General features: G+C 35.7%; 1 protein-coding gene, 1 long non-coding RNA gene and 1 pseudogene across 2 annotated transcripts; all 3 read right to left on the bottom strand.

The window, feature by feature from the left end:
- Positions 1-551: 551 nt before the first annotated feature.
- On the bottom strand, positions 552-2,269 carry LOC130054877 (uncharacterized). Its single transcript, XR_008803211.1, has 2 exons — positions 1,189-2,269; positions 552-710 (listed from the first exon to the last, which is right to left on the bottom strand). It is a non-coding gene; the product is annotated as an uncharacterized LOC130054877 (long non-coding RNA).
- Positions 2,270-7,005: 4,736 nt separating this feature from the next.
- Positions 7,006-19,689, bottom strand: LOC125651205 (lysosomal acid glucosylceramidase-like; annotated as a pseudogene).
- Positions 19,690-20,008: 319 nt separating this feature from the next.
- On the bottom strand, positions 20,009-21,385 carry LOC125651206 (uncharacterized). Its single transcript, XM_048879784.2, has 2 exons — positions 21,105-21,385; positions 20,009-20,992 (listed from the first exon to the last, which is right to left on the bottom strand). Exons 1-2 carry the CDS (start codon positions 21,347-21,349, stop codon positions 20,182-20,184), a joined length of 1,056 nt encoding a protein of 351 aa, XP_048735741.2. The 5' UTR covers positions 21,350-21,385; the 3' UTR covers positions 20,009-20,181.
- Between the last annotated feature and the right edge of the window lie 21 nt (positions 21,386-21,406).

The raw sequence follows: 21,406 nt of genomic DNA, 5'->3' as shown, positions 1-21,406 counted from the left end.
TTTAGTTGTGTGAAAGTAAAGAATAATGCATGAACTTCTTCTTCTGTTGTACATTCTGAATAAATTACAGACATAATTTATGATGTCAATTTAGCGCTTTTTAGTACTTTAATTGTTGCACCAGTGTACGTCAAGGTGAAAATGTATCACCAATTTTATATCCATTGTACATTAATTTAGAAGAGGTTCTTGCTAGTAACAATGTTCATGGTCTTACAATTAATTCGGATGTCTCAAGTACATGTACCGGATTGACTTTATCTATAACCGTTTATTTTTCTATGCTGACGACACAGGTATTTTTTCCAAATTGCCGAGCATAGGTCTAAATTTCGCAGCCCTTCGCCGGCAATGTTAACGTCGATTTCCTTATGAGTGACAAATTCTCGAGAGGGATGTTACAGAATCTACAATCCGAGGCTAGCATACCACATTTCTCGTTTAAACTAGACAGTTACTAAATTGTTAGCTACCTATCAAGTTTTGCACAACTTTCTATTAGATATAACACAACAATCTCATTGTTTCCGATTTTTATTGACACATCTGACGAAATATTTTTTTGGGAACAACAACAGAAATTTGGCCCACAATGTTTTGCTTTACAGCCGCGAGACCCGTATCTCCAGGTGTTTATCCATTTGATGTTGGGTGTGTTCTTAGTACCTCTATTGGCGTATACATGCAATGCGTTAATGCATCGCGGTTGACTGTTAGAAAGATAAATGAATTAGTACATATAAAAGGAAGACCTGTCTCATATTGTTTTGTTGGAAAACTTGTATATAAAACAATACAATCTATAAATAATTTAGCTTGATGCAGACTAGTATGATAATAGCTTAGTTAATATTTTATTTAAGACTTTCTAAGTTTTATTCTCCACGCTATATTACAACCAATAAGACGCAACTGCTCTTTCACCAAGCATCCGACTTTAAAACACGAAGGCGGTAAAGCTTTGAAATAGGAAATCGCTTCGCCCACGATCAAGAACCCTGGCTATTTTGAGTTTAATCAGTTGCCTATTTTTTGTTTGGCACTCCATGTATAGTTGGTGACGTGTGGGTATGCATGGCGTGTAAAACGTTGTTATATTCGATACTCTCGTGATGTATATTCAATGTCTTTGGATGTATGATCAATATTTTTTTTTACATGCGATAAAATAATGTCAGCATGACTTACGGATTAGCGGCGTCCGAAACCTCGTCCATGTTCGATACAAACCGACAGATGTCATTACAAGACCGTCTACTCCCACACTTGCGAGGAATCGCTGCAGTATAAGATTTATGTGATGCTAATCCTATACATACTGATGTAGCATTTCGTGATCTTGACCATAAATGCCCCCGATATAATTTCCCACGGCTGAAAGTAAAGATGAGAATGCTGTTTATCAGTTTCATAGTCATAAAGACTGAGGGTGGCAGTTCTTGTATTGTAGTTGTGTACTAAATACATGCACACAGCGGGAAGAATGAAAATGTATATTCTCCATTTGTAATATTACAAGTAAAGCACGATACACACTACAACAACTATTAAGGTTGCATTTAAACTGTTTCGATAAATTTTCCATTTGCGTCCCAATAGGTTTTTAACAGGATTGTAACTTAAACTAGTTTGCTGTTTGATTATCTCTTATCATAACTCATCTATAGAACCATACAAACGCCTCCCAATGCAGTAATATGAGAGAAATTCAAATTGGCATTTTACGGTTCTACCGAGTCTATTATACTCTATTTGTAAAAGAAAAAATATTCCGGAAAGAAGTCCAGTACATTTCGGATTTAAATATCTTTATAAAATTCAAATCTGCAAAGTGTTTGACAATTCAAGCACACAAAGCATGAAATCAAAACTTTTAATTAACACAGACTAAATCATTGAGGAGGTAGACGGTATCACACCGGTAATTGTCCAATCAAAATGAACTTGGACTTAGTCAATTGTAGTTCCATGTATCTCAAAGAATATTTTTTTCATGCGCAATTTTTGTCATTTCCTAATTTTCTTTTCTCTTATTTTTCGTATCCCTGATTCGCAATACAACCAGATGCAATTTTATACACAAAGTAATTGGTCTCCAATTCTTCAAATATTGTATCGGATTGTCACCTTTCGGTAACAGTGTAATAATACCATATCTTTGTGTAATAAAAAGACTGTTATTCTTGTACCCATAATTAATAGATCTAAGTACAAAAAGACCAATATACTTCCAAACATTTTGAAGAAATCGGCAGAAAAACCATCAGATCCTGGGGGATTTATTTGATTTCTTTCTTAAAGTCATTAAAAGCTATCTTCAAAGATATCATTGAGTGATCAGACCTATAACTAGGTTCTATAGTACACATTTCTAGTCCAGACAAAAGAATCTCGGATATTAAAAAGAAATTTAACCTACTTTGTTTCAATGGAATTTTTCTTCTCCACGAGTATCTACGAATGTTTTCATGTAGCTGTATAAATGGGTCTATGTAAAAATTACTTTCCATAATTTCTAAAACTTTATCTCTTGCCTTTGGATTATTAATATATTTGTAGTTATAATAATCCGAGTCTGGGTTTAGAACCAGATTAAAATCACCACACCAAATAATATTACTGCATCGCATATCATCAATGTGATTTTGTATATTTTCAAAAAAGAGTGGTGTATCATTATTAGGACCATAAATTGTACAAATTATTACGTCATGACCTTCTATACATGCTTTAAGTATAAAATAGTTTCCATCAATGTCACCCTTTTCTATCAGAGGTTTAAAGTCAAAATTATTATTGATAAGAACTGCAATTCCCCTGGAGTTTGTAGAATATGAGTTGAAATAGCACTGGTATCCCCACAAGTCCTTGTCTCGTCTTCAGTATCATAGGAAAAGTGTGTATCTTGCAAACAATAAATATTACACTCTAAAGCTCTTAGGTAGTTAAATACGTCCATGCGTTTCGCAATATCACCTAAACCTCGGCAATGTACTGAAATAAAACCATTCAGATAAACAAAAGGAAAACAAATCAATAAATAAACTTATTGAGAGTAAAGTGATACCCCCTGGAACCATGTTGAAGTTTGTTGATAGAGAAATGGGGATAGAGATAGAAAAGAGAAAGAAGTAGAAATACATATATGTATAATACAGGAGAGGAGGTTGAAAAATATAGAATACTGCATATACAACATGTTCAGGAATAAATATTTTATATTACTATGCAAGGTGAAGATAGCGAACAGTGATCAATCTCATAACTCCTATAAACAATACAAAATAGATAGTTGGGCAAACATGGACCCCTGGACACACCAGAGGTGGGATCAGGTGCCTAAGAGGAGTAAGCATCCCCTGTCGACCGGTCACACACGCCGTTTAATGGGGCGGTCCTTCGGATGAGACCGCAAAAACCGAGGTCCCGCGTCACATCAGGTGTGACACAATAAAGATGCCTCCCTGTGTAAAGGCCGTAAGCGCCGAGCATAGGCCTAAATTTTGCAGCCCTTCACCGGCAATTGTGATGTAAAACTTAATATGAGTGAAAAATTATCGAGAGGGACGTAAACAATACAAAATAGATAGTTGGGCAAACAAGGACCCCTGGACACACCAGAGGTGGGATCAGGTGCCTAAGAGGAGCAAGCATCCCCTGTCGACCGGTCACACACGTCGTTTAATGGGGCGGTCCTTCGGATGAGACCGCAAAAACCGAGGTCCCGCGTCACATCAGGTGTGACACGATAAAGATGCCCCCCTGTGTAAAGGCCGTAAGCGCTGAGCATAGGCCTAAATTTTGCAGCCCTTCACCGGCAATTGTGATGTCAAGCTTAATATGGGTGAAAAATTATCGAGAGGGACGTCAACACAATATACATACAATATAGATCTGCATGCCATTATGTACATATTGTACATCCGGGTAACATAATATTATATCTAAGTATCATTACATAGAATGTCAATAATAATATCTTGCACAAGAGTTTTTTTTAATACGGTCTATCCAGCATACCGAAAATACATATATTTGAATGAAAATATCTTTGTCAACAGTAAGTAAATAAATGACTAAAATCCGACAAAATTGCCTAATGCCAACAAGGTAAGAACCACTGCTAGTTCCATGAAAGCTTTATGTGTACATCTGCAATGTGGATGATTAAATATTAAGTTGTATTTATAGGACATTTGTATGATTCCACTTTTCCAATCTTTATCTTTGTTGATCATAAAAGGTGAACAGTGATCAATCTCATAACGCCTATAAGGAATAAAAAATAAAGAGTTGGGCAAAAAAGAACCCCTGGACATACCAGAGGTGGGATCAGGTGCCTATTAGAAGTAAACATAATAAGTAATCATGTTTCCAAAACATGTGGTGCATTGTCTCATGTACACAATTAATCATTGGGATGAACTATATTGAGGGTCATCCGTTCACCGACTAGAAAAACGGTATGGATAATTTGGTTAAAACACCTTCCAAAGTTGTGTGTAAAAAAGACATCCCTAGTATTCATAATGTATCACTTTTCTTTGTCAATTGAAAATTCCCAAATTTCACATCTACATGTATATGTGTAGTCGTTCTCACAGCTGCAATGTGTAAAAAGAGATAAATGCATTTACCTATGATATATCACACAGATAGAAGCCATTAGAACCGCAATATTCATATTATAGTGTCATTCAGGAGCAGATCAGAACAGCAACGTAGTGGAATTTAGTCAGTATTTGTTGATAACATTTAGTGTCAACTTTTCAACTTTGATCTCCATATAATTGTTAATATGATTAATCATTTCTGCAATTTGTGCCAGACTAATTTCTCAAAATGCACAATTTTCGACGATTTCTTTTTCCACGAACTTGTTAAAAATTTCAGTTTTTGTAACAAGGAAACCAAACCAGAGAATGATGAAAATAAGAAGATATGCCACACTCGTTGCAGACAAAATTGATGTCAGTGTACGAACTTTGCCTTTAGACTGTTTAACAGTCAGGAGAAACAGTTTCATTCTTCATTTTATTCTGCAAAGGTTTAGTCGCCATAGTTACAGTTACTGTTATCAAATTAGGGAGTTTATTCACTACCGATATTTCAGCAATATTAACCAAATTGAAGAACAACATTTTTGCTTCGCCAAAAACGTGTAAGGAAGCATCTAACTATATCCAAACCGTCCAAAGAAAGTTTGGGATATTCATAGGGATACAACAATGAACATCTTTTTCATAGGGGAATGTAAGGAGGACAAACTTGAATATATTACTGGCCAATTACCATGCCATTTAAAGACAAACAAGAGACATTGAAAAACAACACCAACAACATTGTTAAAAAATCAAATTCGAGTCTGTGAAGTATTTCATGAACGAGTGGTGGGTGGGGGGTAAAATTGGTTTTAAAAAATTGGTATAAAGTCAAAAAACTTATGGCAGAAAAGTATATTATATTATAAGATATCAGCTTTGAAAGACCTGCGTCATAAAATAGTCAACAAATTGCTTGCAATCTCAGATTTCAATATAGCCTTAAAACAAGAATTGTACATCACGTATCCATGGAAAAACCAGAAGTGGGATCAAGTGCCTAGGGGAACTTTACAAACGATTCTTAGTATATGTTTCACATTGTTAAATTTTCCTCTCGTCACTCGATTTGGTCCCTCGATTACCTCGGCTCAAAATCTCTTGGAACTCGAGAGCAGTTTACCAATATATACTTGTCAACCGATAACACTCATCGTGAGCCCTCTTTTTCAATATTTATTGAAAGTGTATATTGACAGGAAAATGACAACTTAACTTTAGGACAAACGAGATGATTTCAGCTTCTCCATCGTCAACTTCTCATATTTATGTAGCAATATTCCATTATCACCTGCATATTGGTGTTTATATATCTCAACGGATTTGATACGCAACAGCTTGTTCTGCTTATGGTCAGTTCTTGAATCGAAGCAGGCTACTGACAAACAAGTTTATGGTACAGGGGTTCCAACAACCTATCATTGGGTCAAATACTGTTTAAAGTGTTTCATACCGATCGTTAGACCGTTTGTGGCGCACTGATTTTGACTACGGATGACGTTTACCTGATCAAGATATAGGGCTCACGGTGGGTGTGACCGGTCAACAGGGGATGCTTACTCCTCCTAGGCACCTGACTCCACTTCTGGTGTATCCAGGGGTCCGTGTTTACCAGCTCTCTATTTTGTATTGCTTATAGGAGTTATGAGATTGATCACTGTACGTGAAGGTGAAGATAACGAATAGTGATCAATCTCATAACTCCTATAAAGGTGAAGATAACGAACAGTGATCAATCTCATAACTCATATCAAGGTGAAGATAACGAACAGTGATCAATCTCATAACTCCTATAAAGGTGAAGATAACGAATAGTGATCAATCTCATAACTCCTATAAAGGTGAAGATAACGAACAGTGATCAATCTCATAACTCCTATAAATGTGAAGATAACGAACAGTAATCAATCTCATAACTCCTATAAGCAATACAAAATAGATAGTTGGGCAAACACGGACTCCTGGACACACCATCATTTCAAATGATGCATAAAGGAAATATAGCTATCTAGAATAGGAATAATAAATTGTAGAACGATATAGGAACTTCATGCCGCTTATTTGCTCTGGTCAATTTACGAGTCTTAGTAATAGGTTGTTTAAATTGACAGTTGCTTGAGAAGTATCCCGAACCCAATAGAAAAACATAATTCAGTGCGTATTCATGGTGTTTTTGCAATGTCCGAAGTCAACGTAACACCACGTAGAATCAACGTAACACCAAGTAGAATCCTGGTCCAAAGTTTGGAAACATTACACATGAAATAATAAGCAGGCTAGGAAAGCGTTATGATCACAATGATACATTTCAAAGGATAGACAATCATGTATAATCGAACAATTATTCTTAAGAATATCATAAAATTTCAAATATTGTTAATAATATAACTCCAATTAATTTACGGTTTACTTTTATTCCTCGATAAAAGCACCCACTCTTTCAACTTCACATAACAACCTATACATTTAAAAAAAGAAACAAATTGCAAAATATGAATATGTAAGTTGCCTTTTGATGAGTATTATGACAACAATGGAAGCATAATGAACTAAAGTGACGTCTCCGTATAAATATGGTTGAAATTTTTTTGAATGTGACGTAAACACTTCCCAAATCCCTTTCATAAACCAATGTCAATCTGCATGATATTATGGGTATATCCCTCCGCGTGTTTCCAGTTGCCAAGGTTCACCGGATGAATGACTGTGTCGTAACAAGCTTCTGTTCCAAATATGAAATGATCTGGGTATTTCTTGTGGACGTAATCCATCGCAGATGTGGGAGATATAGCATCCATATACCAATGTACAGCAACACCAGATACTTATTTGCTGGCATCTACATCCGCCAATATCTAATATCCAGTTGTGGAATTTAAAAACATTATGCACGCATTATATGAGTATTGCTTGCCTTCAACATATCAACGTTAGTACAGTACATATACAGTGTATGTAACCTTTAATTCACTTCCTTGGCAAGAAAAATAATGACAGTATTTTAACAAATAAGAAATTGCGAGTAATAACAAATGAACTTAGAACTGAGTATGTACTATACTCTCCCTCATGCATAGCTCTTATCCTTAGACGAATTTGACTCCACTTTTTTTTGGCACGCTGTTTTGGCTGTAATAGCTCTATAACTTCATTGTTATTTCGGGTATAGTAAGTTTTTAAATCGAGGTAAGCTACTGACAAACAAGTTGATGGTACAGGGATTTCAACAGTCTCAATTGAAGTCAGCTTTTTGCAAATTCTATGGTCGTTATAACGATCTAGTTCGTCAATACAACCTCGCATTGGGTCAAATGCTGTCTGACGTGTTTCATACCGATTGTTAAGCCGTTCTTGGCACACTGATTTGACTGCGGATAACTCCGTTTACCTGATCAGGATATGGGGCTCACGGCGGGTATGACCGGTCAACAGGGGATGCTTACTCCTCCTAGGCACCTGATCCCACCTCTGGTGTGTCCAGGGGTCCGTGTTTGCCCAACTATCTATTTTGTATTGCTTGTAGGAGTTATGAGATTGATCACTGTTCGTTATCTTCACCTTGCACTGAAGAGACATTATTTGTCGAAATGTGCATCTGGTGCATCAAAATTGGTACCGTATAAGTTTTACATGTAGTTAATCCATTATTACCGTATCTGCCCAATAAACGAGAAGAAACCATTGATCGTCCAGCATCATAAGTTTGATGTCACCATACCCGTTAAAATGAAGTGCTGGACCGAGGTCCTTAGCGATGAAATATCACTGTTGTTCGGGCGTCCAGCCAGTAGCTTGAAATGGAAAGTGGTCAAGGTTACCGTCTATGGGTTCATTTTGGGCGGTCAATCCCCAAAAACTTATGTTGTGTTGTTTATATGCATCTAAAAATCTAGTGAGAAAACATCAAGGAAATGAAGCCATGAAAGTCAATAAGTAGGCTAAACTTTCAAAAGGTACAACCTGAGACAATGAACAGGTAATCATTTACACGTAACTCAGATTGTCCTCAGTTACTACAATCCGACAGTTCAACAGTCACTCGTATGAATGCATGTACTATAGATATTCTATAACATATTCAAGGTGAGAAAAAACTATTGAATATATATATATATATATATATATATATATATATATATGCATGTATATATAAAGTTGTATTCTGCAGTCAATGTATGTGAAATTATGATCTTGATTATAGGGTGCAGGGATAGTTATTGTCTCTATATATACTTGCTTGACAAAGTGTAAAGCCCATGCTTTGTGGTAAGAGCTGCCAGCCTCTCCTTTTATCGAACCCTTCCCTGTCAAGTTACCGTTCGTTTTCATCCATGCCGGAGCAGTCCATGGACTTCCGAAGAACGATATACAATGTATTTCTCTTACTCACTGCGATTGCTCTTTGAATGAGAGGTGTCTTCAGAAACAAACAAAGAATATGTTTATTTTAAAAATTGAGTAGATTTACTCCGCAAACGCATATGAAAATGGTATATGAAGTCTCTCCTTGAAAAAATAACGTTGTAAGAAAAATCTTAACATAATCACGTGATCCTAATGACGCACGTAATTTTGAATAGAATTTGAAAATACTCATAATTCACTTACTGATGTCCTTAACATGGCGACTCCTCTATTCACTTATTTTCTGTGAATTTCAAATTTTCCCAAAATCTAATGGGACATTATGAACCTTAAAACCAACGCGCATTAAGTGAAATATTCCGTTGATCGGAATAAATATTATGATCATTAAGGTAAAAGCAAATAACCTTTAAAGTCGTGCCTTCTTCGGCGAGTTGAAACTTTGTCGAATTGAAATCGCCGTCAGCATCATCGTATGAACATGGGTGAGTAGAGAAATCACAAGTTCCTGTTGTCACACGGCCGATATAATATTCAATGCCTGAAAATGATGGAAAGATTGTGAAACAATTAACACTTAGGTATTTCAGAGAAGTTAAATCATGATATTATGCATTGGACGTGTAGTAGTCTAAAAGCAGTGTAATATACAGCTTTTGTGTGTTTTAGTTCTAAGTCTTAAATACATGTATACGGGCAACATTCTGAGCATTATTGTAAATTAGGATCCCATCATGTTCCTTTTAAAATAAACTATTAGACCTAACTAAATTCGTAAGCATTGGCGGTAGAAATTGTGTGAAGACTTGCCCATAGGTCCATAGTAAGAGTCGATGAGATAGCTGGCTGCAGAGGTCGATAATTTGACGATATTTATAGCTGCGGCATCAATGAAAGCTCCTCCGAAACCAAACAGACTCTGGTACCTAGTGTTTGTATCTACCTTGACTGTTAAACAAGAAGGACCGTTTAGTTTTCATGGACACACATTTTAGGCGGGTCCTTTCAAGATGAATATGACAAATACACTGCACAAAACCAAAGCGTCAGGAATATACAATCTTAGGTACAGTGTGCACATGCAAGTCAAATCTGAAAACGATATGTGTTTGCATATATTTAAAAAATTCGGATTATTTTCTCTTCTTAAAAATAGGAAATGTTTCATAATAAGCATACTTCTAGACACCAGTCTAAGTAAACAAGCTATCGATTTTTTTTGTGTTGAAATTTGTGTGAGGTTTTATATCACCAAGATACATGTACATGCATTTCCTTGGTGAATAACATCACCCCTAAAACTCCCATGAGACTTCTGGGTGTGTTCGATGTGCACTTATGCGTTCAGTACTTATTTGCGTGGTAAGAAGAGAAAGACGTACTTTGTCAAAATATGGATTGTGCTTACAAATCTATGGTAAATGTATCAAAATAATATATTACCTCGACACATAATTCTAATCACATTTTCTGAAAACAGATATTCTATAATATTTTATTCAAAGTAGTGTCTTTATTGCCATTACTATCATGGAGTTGATTTGTTTGTCCTATAATGCAGGGTAATTGGGAGAGAGCTGTCGTTTTGCTTTTGATATAATAAACATTGTATCATATTGTATCTTTCATATTTGAAACTGTTTGGTTAATTGATAACTCCGCGAAAATGACAATTCGGAATTTTGAACCGAGATAACTTGAATTTTATAATCAGTGCGTGCGCATTAGGAAGAGAGGGAGAATCGGATCTCGAAAGGAAGAAACAATACAAATTATACGACACCACCACAGAGTCATCCATTTCTGCTTCATACTTAGATATTTTATTGAAAGTAGACATTAACGGCAAACTGACAACTCAACTGTATGACAAACGGGATAATTTCATTTTCTCCATCGTCAACTTCCCATATTTATGTAGCAATATTCCATTATCACCTGCATATGGTGTTTATATATCTCTCAACTTATTCGATATGCAAGAGCTTGTTCTGGGTATAATCAGTTTTTAAATCGAGGTAAGCTACTGACAAACAAGTTGATGATACAGGGGTTTCAACAGTCTCAATTGAAGTCAGCATTTCGCAAATTCTATGGTCGTTATAACGATCTAGTTCGTCAATACAACCTATCATTAGGTCAAATGCTGTCTGACGTGTTTCATACCGATTGTTAAGCCGTTCTTGGCACACTGATTTTGACTGCGGATAACTCCGTTTACATGTATATAGGGCTCACGGCGGGTGTGACCAGTCAACAGGGGATGCTTACTCCTCCTAGGCACCTGATCCCACCTCTGGTGTGTCCAGGGGTCCGTGTTTGCCCAAGTATCTTTTTGTATTGCTTATAGGAGTTATGAGATTGATCACTGTTCGTTATCTTCACCTTGCTTAGGTATGCTCACATTTTAATGTGTTCAGACTGAGAGTAACAAATAAGAATTAATCTCATCTTATGAGGCCTATAGTTGTACATTTCCTGATAGTTTTTATTCTATGATGAAAAACGTCAGACACTTGTAACATAAAGATCGAATTATATGATCACCACACATGGTTAGCGATAGTAGGTGAGCGGATCATGGGATCTAATTTTAATTAGATTGGTGATCACCCTATAACACATTTTGGAGTAATGATCTTTTGGATTGAGTAATCATAGGTGGGGTATGTCTATTTTTAATTCACCTAAGGATTTCACATGGTCGGGGGTAAGTTCATACTAAAAATAATTACGGAGCTTGTCTTCCGAATTGTGGAAAATAAAACAAATAATTAGAAATATGATTTCTCTATATGATTTCTCTATAAAAAATCCCTTTAAGTCGTTTTAATAACGATGTCGACACGTATTGTTAATTCGTACATCATTCGAATACCATACCCTGCAAGTAGTATCATATTAATACAAGGGATGAAACTTGTCGAAGGTCCCCATCTTGGGACGTACAAAATACCCCTCTCAGTTCAACACACATTTCTGTACTTTAATCGATCTATGAATTTCTATGATGATCGTGGTTAGATTCCCTGTAGCGATAATTTTCCTACATGATGTACTTGTCGCCGATTGACACACATTCTCTCAAACTAAAACAGACACGACATCATCAATCTGGGTACCAGCTGGCGATATCAATAACTGCGGCATCAGTGAAAGCTTCTCCGAAACCAAACACTATTATAGTTACACAGAACTTTACATATGTAGTTAGTGACCTGATACGGAAAAATTCATGGTACGTACGTAGTGTTTGTATCTCCCCAGACTGTTAAACAAGAATGACTGTTTAGTTTTTATGGACACACATTTTAGGCGAGTCTTTTCATGATGAATATGACAAATACACTGCACCAAAACGTCAGGAATACACAATCTTCTGTACAGCGTGTGCATGTAAGTCAAATCTGAAAACGATGTTTTTGCATATATTTCAAAAATCCCGATTATTTTCTCTTTTTAGAAATAGGAAACGTTTCATAATAAGCATACTTCTAGATACCAGTCTGAGTAAACAAACTATAGATCTTTTTTGTTGTTGAAATTTGTGTGAGGTTTTATATCACCAATATATATGTACATGCATTTCCTTGGTGAATAACATCACCCCTAAAACTCTCATGAGACTTTTAGGTGTGGTCGATGTGCAATTATGCGTTCAGTACTTCTTTGCAAAATATGGATTGTACTTACAAATCTATGGTAAATGTATAAAAATAAATTTTCAATTTCTCGAAGTGACAACATGACCGACTAGTACCTATAGTGAGTATACCTACGCTGTTTACAATTAGGCTAGATATATTTGAACGGTTTAAACCCAGTTCAGATTGTAAACTTTGTTAATACGTTGATTTTTATGATATTTATTGAAAATCAATTCAAGAACTGGACTATTAAATTTTTTCAGCATTACGCACTCTTTTCTTTTACGTTATGACATCATATTTTGCTTTCCACAGGTGTTCCGTTAATCGCTACTTACCCAAAGAATTAGGTGGGAGATGTGAGATATATATGAAAAATACACACATTAAAAAAGGTTCTCAAAATGTAAATCGCGCGTTATTCAATATGTATGCACACAACTTTGTAATTCTGAGACTACATCTTTCAAAAAATAATGATTGATTGCTTAAATAAGGATACATCTAGGTGAAAATACTGGTATTACATGCGCAATCCAAAACATACAATTGACTACACACAAAAAAATATATAAAAGGGAATACTAGTACATACATGTATTTACATTTACTCTTTCTGATAAAATGCATTAGAGAGTTTTGAAGTATATTTGCTTATAAATGCAAAGACCGAATCTGTTCGACGTATGAATACTGTCGAGCATGTCGTCTGCGTCTAGGATCTCGACCCACAGGAACCCGTGATTCTGTAATAATATTAGTTGGGGTATATACCATACCACTTACTAATAACATTATTATTACCCCTTATTAGGGGGTGGTATGATATATAGACCCCTACTGTTATTATTACAGACAAAATTATCAGTTTCTATGCTCGGCCGCACGTGTGCAGAATGAAAACAACGCTTTGTTGTTCATTCCTCTCATACAACACAAGTGCACCTCATTCGATGCCATATAAGTTGATTTTACCTCTAATGTGATTACTATCACCAAACAAACACAAGAAATTAATCCAAGTGCGGCATTTTTCAACAATTCTTATTTCAGTGATTGTACTGTATTTCTCGAAGTGACAACATGACCGACTAGCACCTATAGTGACTATACCTACGCTGTTTACAATTAGATTGGAAAATATGTTAACTGCATCTTTAAATCCAGTTCAAATTGTACAACTTTGTTAATAAGTTGATGTTTATGGTATTTAATTGAAATTCAGTTCAAGAATTGGACTACCTGTACTATATTTTTTTTTCAGCATTGCGCACTCTTTTCTTTTACGTTATGATCTCAGATAACATTTTGCTTTCCATGGTTGTTCCGTTAATTGCTACTTACCCAAAGAATTAGGCGGGGGATTTAAGATACGGTATGAATGACAAATACACACGTTAAAAAAGTTTCAAAATAATAAATATAAGCAATAAATAATAAGTTTTTGAAAGATGCAATATCATTACTGCAACGGTGCTTAGATATACATAGTCAAAAATATAGTGCAACTTTCAATTTGTTGTTTCTTGGGGAATCACATAATCATTTACCGTCACTTTCCATGTACATACATGCATTGATTGATTGATTTATTGAGAGAGAGAGAGAGAGAGAGAGAGAGAGAGAGAGAGTTAGTTCTACTTTGATATACAATGTTATCTCGTAGAAGGAAACAAAATTGATCACTGGTATTTAAGTATAAGCTTGCTAACATTCATGAATTTCAACTATTTAAAATTTTTGTATTGACAATATAGTGGAAACTTACAAGCTTATATTTGAATTCATCATTAGTAATAAATAAAATATCAGTTTGGGTTTGGACCTAAAATATTTAATAGTATAGTACTAAAAGTTTATCAAATTGCAGGAAAATTTAAGTATAACAATTCATTCTTGATATTGAGGCATACAAGCACGTAGCATCGTTTTTTAAAGTAGGGGAGGGTACACCTGGAGTTCACTTCAAACTTGCATTAAAATTGACGACAAGCAAGGAAAAAACTTCTGCCAAAATCTCAAATCCTAAATCGTAGGAGGGGAGCAAAGGTTGGTTCACAACATGTATTCACCAATTCAGCACTTGAAACATCAAATACCGTTCACTACTAATTTAAAAAAGGGGCGACAATCAATCAATCGAAGTTATGGGATTTGTATGTTTTGATAACGGAAACAGTAAATTGTAAAAACGGGACAGACTAATCTTCTGTTTCTACGTGACTGATATAGCCTTTAAACATGATAGTTTATGAATAGATTTCTTCAGCAGAATACGAGTATCTGAGAACTATAATTCAGACGATTCCTTATTTGTAATTGTAATAATTAATTATCCACGACAATCTCATAACTCCCATAAGCAATACAAAATAGATAGTTGGGCAAACACGGACCCCTGGATACACCAGAGTTGGGAACAGGTACCAAGGAGGAGTAAGCATCCCCTGTCGACAGGTCACACCCGCCGTGAGCCTTATATCATGATCAGGTAAACAGGGTTATCCGTAGTCAAAATCAGTGTACCACGAACGATTTAACAATCGGTATGAAACACGTCAGACAGCATTTGGCCCAATGATAGGTTGCATTGGCAAACTAGATCGTTATAACGACTATAGAATTTGCGAAATACTGACTTTAAACGAGACTGTTGAAACTCCTGTACCATCAACTTGTTTGTCAGTAGCTTGCTTCAATTTAAAAACTGACCATACGCAGAACAAGCCCTTGCGTATCGAATCAGTTGAGAGATATAAACTCCATATACAGGTGATAATGGAATATTGCTACACAAATATGGGAAGTTGACGATGGAGAAGCTGAAATCGTCCCGTTTGTCATAAAGTTGAGTTCTTAGTTTGCCATTAATATCTACTTTTAATAAAATATCTAAGTATGAAGCAGAAGTGGACGACTCCATGGGTCTTTAATTTTGAACTCACAGGGATATATCGAATCGACATATGAATGAAAGTTATTATTGTTAATAGATAAAACGTCGTCGATATATCTAAATGTCGAATTGAAGGCCACAGGAAGAAATTTTTTCTTCTCACGTAGAAGTTTCCGAATAAATTCTGTTTCATATAAATATAAAAACAGGTCAGCTAACAAAGGAGCACAATTCGTACCCATGGGAATTCCGACAGACTGTTGGAAGACTTGATCACCAAAGACCACGAAGATATTGTCAATGAGGAACTCTAGCATATTTTTCATTTCAACTTCAGAGTACTTGTGCGTGGAATCAGAGTGGTGTTCAACAAAGTAGTTTTTTTTGGATGACTGATCACTAGATATGAATATTTATGTTTTCCATTTTTGTTGAAGAAGCAACTGTCTATGATTTCGAAAAGTTTAGTCTTTAATTTATCGTGAGAAATGGTCGTGTAAAGTGTTGAAAATTCATAGGTTTTGATGTTGTTGATCTGAGAAAAGTTTTACGATTTGAGGTTAGCTAAAAGTTCTTTAGAATTTTTTTAGAATCCACATTTGATTTACACCACTTCTGGCATGTGTAGTCGCACAATAAGTTTGAGGTTTCTCCTTCACAACTGTTAATATTTTCGTGACGAGCAAAGATGGGGGCTTGGTAGAGCACTTACTGGATCCAGCGATGTATCTTTATAAGGGTTTTTATGTAGTTTAGGAATCCAGTATAGGCACGGTAACATATTCATTCGACCGACCAAATACGCCTAAAATTGAAGCATGTTTTTGAAGAATTTGATCTTTTGAAAGGGCGGTTGGAGTATAAGTACGATTACCAAACGTGGAGTTAATGCCAAGTTCGTTCAAAATATAGTTGTAATAATGAGCCTTACATACAAAGACAATGTTGTTACAAGCTTTGTTAGCTGGATCCAAAACATTTTTCTCATGTAACCTATCTAAGTCTTTTATCACTTCTGATTTACTAAACACAGAAGGGTAGATAGTGTGTACTTTTGTTTTATTTAATGTCTATTGTGTGATTTTAATATTCCTTTCAATATACTTTTAATCCATTCTGACAATGTATCAAGTTCTTTTTTTCATATTTAGCACATCGTCTGGCATAATCTTCGACAGAATTCATAATAGAGATGAAGTTCTATCGCCAATTGAAAGGCCGGGGTTCTCTGTATTCAAGACCTTTTAGAATAAGTAATTTGAGGTCCTTATTGTCAACTATATCACCATCACCAGTAATGGCACGTCCATATGGACTATAGTTGAAAGAAGATGAAGAACAAGAGCATGTGAGTGGATTAAGTATAAGATGATCAATATCTAGGCACTGCAAAGTTTATTTATAATCAAAAAGTTTAGATGCAATAGTAAATATATCGTGTTGTTGTCTTTTCGCTTTGAAATAACGAAAAGACAACAAAATGTATAATTGCACAAAGTAGCCATAATAGCATACTTCTAAAGTTTGTTGGTCAAGATAAATTATAAAATATTTCTGTACAAGCTTAAACCTTTTCCCCTTCTAACCACAACCTATACTGACCAGTGTTTTTAACTTACCATTCTTCAAGTCATCCCGAAAATTAGTCTGCTTGTCGAAAATACCCAAGCTATCGCTTCACACAACCCCGTGATTTCGTTTCTCTCTTGTATAATTCAAAAGTTATGACCAAGGTTATACAAATATTGCCTTGAATAAACGTGGATGCATGGAACTATTTCACTCGGGTTAAACGAGTTGCAATCGAACGAAGAAAGTTTCAAGTCATGTCACGTAATGTGACATTTGAGTCTAACCAATTCTACGACGGTAAGTGTGGTAGCAATATGGCGGTCTTGTAATGATAAGTACTGCGCATGTGTCAGTTTTCAAACGATGAATGTGATTGGCTTGGGTAAGAAAGAACATTGGAATATTTACACCACTAACTAAGTGTGTACTCCAGTACGGACCGGAGTAGCCCATGTTTATTAATCCATCTACCGGTGAAACCGAAGGAGACTACAGGTTTCATCTGTCAGTCAGTCTATCCCACTTGGATTTCTGCATGCACTTGTTTCATGCTTTGAGCTGGAATTTAGCATGCGATTTACTATTCTATGTTTACAGATCTAGTTTGACTTTCGTCACAGTGAATCTCGTGGGGATTCGGGTTAGAATAGGTCCTCAGTACCCCTTGTTTGTCGTAAGAGGCGACTAAATGGGGGCGGTCCTTCGGATGAGACCGAAAAATCCGGTCCCGTATTACATCAGGTATGACACGATTTTTTTTTAGATCCCTCTCTGCTCAAATGCCATAAGCACCGAACATAGACCTATAAATTTTGCAGCCCTTCACCGGCAATAGCGACGTATCTATGAGTGAAAGATTCTCGAGAGGGACGTTAAACAATATGCAATTAATCGTTATGTCACAGTTTAGTGATTTTACGAGATTTATTGAGCTTGGTGTCGAATATAGTTTTACAGACTATTTTCCACTATGCTTTAACTTAGGAATCTAAAATTTGGCATGTGGTTACATGTACCTAGAGGAAATAAAGATCATGTTACACTTTTGTTACGGTTGACCTTACTTAAACAAAAATTGTAAATCTTAGTTTCATGGTTGAATGGACATCTTAAATTTTTGTTTCCTAACTTTCTTCACCATACTTTGATTTTGGAAGCTGAAAGGCATTTAGTTGACTATTTAAAATATTGTAAGTTTATAGATCAAGTTTTCCGTCACAGTGGGTCGATTTTTACGAGAGTTATGGAATTATGTGTCGAATGTTACAGCCCAGGCACCTAAAGTGTGGATAGCGTGTATAGATCTTATGTACATACCCCCTCCCCTCTACCCAGTGGAAAAATAAATCTATAGAACCATTAGTGTCTCCAAAATATGTGATTTTCCCCGTAGATCACCTTCATAAGTCGTTATCATCTCACAAGTGGTCATCTTTAAAGCTTACAGAAAGTAGCAACTGATTAAACCTATCTGATTTTAATTAGATTGCGACTATGCAGAAATAAAAGTAGAATATAAATGCAAATAATAATAATAAATTTCAGTTTTGAAAATGCATGAGGGTATGAATTGCAACACTTCACTCCGGACACTTCATGTAGCGCTAACGTGCATCATGGATGTACATGCATGCCGGTGTGAAGAGTTGCAATTCATACCATCGTATATCTAAAAAAAAAAAAATTTTGAAATTTACTTCTTAAATATATGCAAATTAACACAACGTATCCATGGTTTTTTCATACCCTCGTGTTAGAAAGAAAACGACAATTTTTTCCAGACTGTCGTTACTTGATACGCAAGAAATGTTCAGTGAACTTAATATACTCCCTACATGTGCCAGTAGGCGACTTAGAAAAACTATGCACGGTTTTGTGCAGACGCTTGCCGTCTGTTGTGGAAGTGTATAGGGCGAAATATTCCCGTGGCAAAGACTCTATCGGATCCACAGTGTCGCAATCTGTAGCGTTACACCGGCATACGATGTTACCGTCACCAAGAGATAAATGTGAGCACTGGTGCCCTTAGTATGGAAATGTCCGGATATACAAAGCAGCTAAAAAATCAAATCCGACCAATACAAGGAGGCAGGGTAATACATGTACGCACAATGCGGCACAAAGCCCCTCCCCCTACACACTGTCATTAGTGTCACTGTCTTTGTATTTATAGTATGTAATAAATAATATACATGAAGATATTGTAGTCATATTCCTAGATAACGTATAGAGTAAATTATGCACACCAACCAATCTGATTAAAACCAGATCCTGAGATCCGCTCACTTGGATCGCTACACTAGTGTAGCGATCTAAGTGAGCGGATCTCAGGATCTGGTTTTAATCAGATTGGCACACCAACTATACCGGTATACATGTACATGAATTCACACTTCTTTTATTTTTACATTAAGTGATAGTAGTCTGCTTACCTGTCGCTGTAGTGCCATTCACAATTATATATAAAAGTTTAGAAAATATATTGAAAGACAGAAACTTGTTACGGTATACATCCCATGTACATTTTCGTAGGCCTCTTCAGATAATCACCGATACCTTCTACGGGGATTTTATCTCGTGAGGAAGTGACATTTGTAAACAAAGGCATGGGAGATAGAACGATATAATTTTTTTTTTAAAAATCCGGTAATAATGAAGGTTTTTGTAGTGGCTAATCGGTGTAGACTATTTTTCGCAGAAAACAAACAGGATATAATATAATCGATCTATTACGAAAGAAAAAGCAAATCAGTAATAATGAAGGTTTTCATTAGTTAATAAGTGTGGAGTATTTTTTTGCAGAAAAATAAAACGTTGGAATCAGTGTATACATGCATGTAATATTGGTGAAATCTGGAGTTTTGGAAAGTTTTAAATAATAAATAATTGATTGAGTTCACTTTCATATAGTATACCCGTGGTACATGTAACTTTTTAAAATAATTTTATTTCCAATATTTTACACACATCCATTTAATACTATAATTCTGTTTTGTTTCCTGACCCCTGTTTCATATTTCAACTTTGCTGTTATATGTACATGTTTTTTAAAACTGCACTAACTTATAGATACAGATTAATCAAGAGAAAGCACAGCAACTCAGTGATTACTTTTATCACTAGTATTTTTAGGTGCAAACCATTCATTGTCAAATGCATCAAGATCACTGTTGTCTTCAATTCCTCCCCTGTTGGCGAAATTTGAATACTCTCTATTTGATAAAACATCACATTCCTCCATATCATCATGTTCATTTTTCTTTTCCTTTTCATAACTACTAGTTAAAGCTTGAAGAAGTTTCAGTTTTTCAGCTTCTTTCTCTGGGAGAGTTGTTTGCTCTGTGATACTGGCAACTGAAGAATTTTGCGGAGCATTACTTAGAGGTTTATTGAAGATTCTATACAGTCTCAGAAATTGGCCATCATACCGACTGTTCGGTTTACTTTTCTTCTTTTCATTGTCAACATAGTGAAACGTATAAAATTCCAAATGGTTGTTCACTTGTTCCTCTTCTTGTCTAGACAGTGGAACTGGTAAATTTGTTACACCTGCTGCATTATGGATAAGCTTTATTCTCTCACTCTCCACAATCTGTTTAAGTTCTGGGTCCAGGGGACCTTTACCTAGCTTCTTTCCCGCCTCTAGCAATTTTTTCCACTTTAGCATAACCTTCTTGTCATGATCCTTAATTTCCCATGGTGTCAATATTCTGTTTTTGTGTCTCAGAAGTTTTATGACGTTTCCTGCATTGATTGGAAAACTTTCCGCTATTTCCTGAGTCGACCAGCCTTCTTCAGTACACAGGTAAATGATCTGTTGTTTTGCATGCCACGTTAAGACATTTGCTTCGGGTGCATTTCTGTTATATTTTTTGTCCAAGATATTCTTTTTCATTCTCCTCCTTTCATATCTAGCGAAAGAGAGAAAAAAATAAATCAATTACTAACTTTTAAAACATAAGTTTGATTATCTTATTCAGACGCCAGATTTTTGGGAAATGTCGCATAGTTGACCAATCTCACCTTTCATGCTGGAAAGTGTCAAACAATTCTGCTGTAGAATCCATTTCGGTGTACCCTTCATGGGTAAGTGTTTGAGCTTCCTCCCTTTCCCTTTCTAATCTTTCCATCATTCTATCCACTTTCTTTTTTACATACTCTGTACGTTGCTTTTTATCGGGTGTCATGGCCATATACCTCACAGAGACGTTAAGACTCGATCTAAAATGTTGAATGAAACTTACACGAGTGCATGCTGCTACAGCCATGTTTTACGATTATTTGTTATGAAACTGGTACCTTTAACAGCGGACCAGTTTTGGGTT

This window comes from Ostrea edulis, chromosome 5, assembly GCF_947568905.1.
Source record: "Ostrea edulis chromosome 5, xbOstEdul1.1, whole genome shotgun sequence".
In the NCBI taxonomy this organism is placed as follows: domain Eukaryota; kingdom Metazoa; phylum Mollusca; class Bivalvia; order Ostreida; family Ostreidae; genus Ostrea; species Ostrea edulis.
Note: the sequence above shows the minus strand (reverse complement) of the source record. Positions and strands in the feature narration are given on the sequence as shown.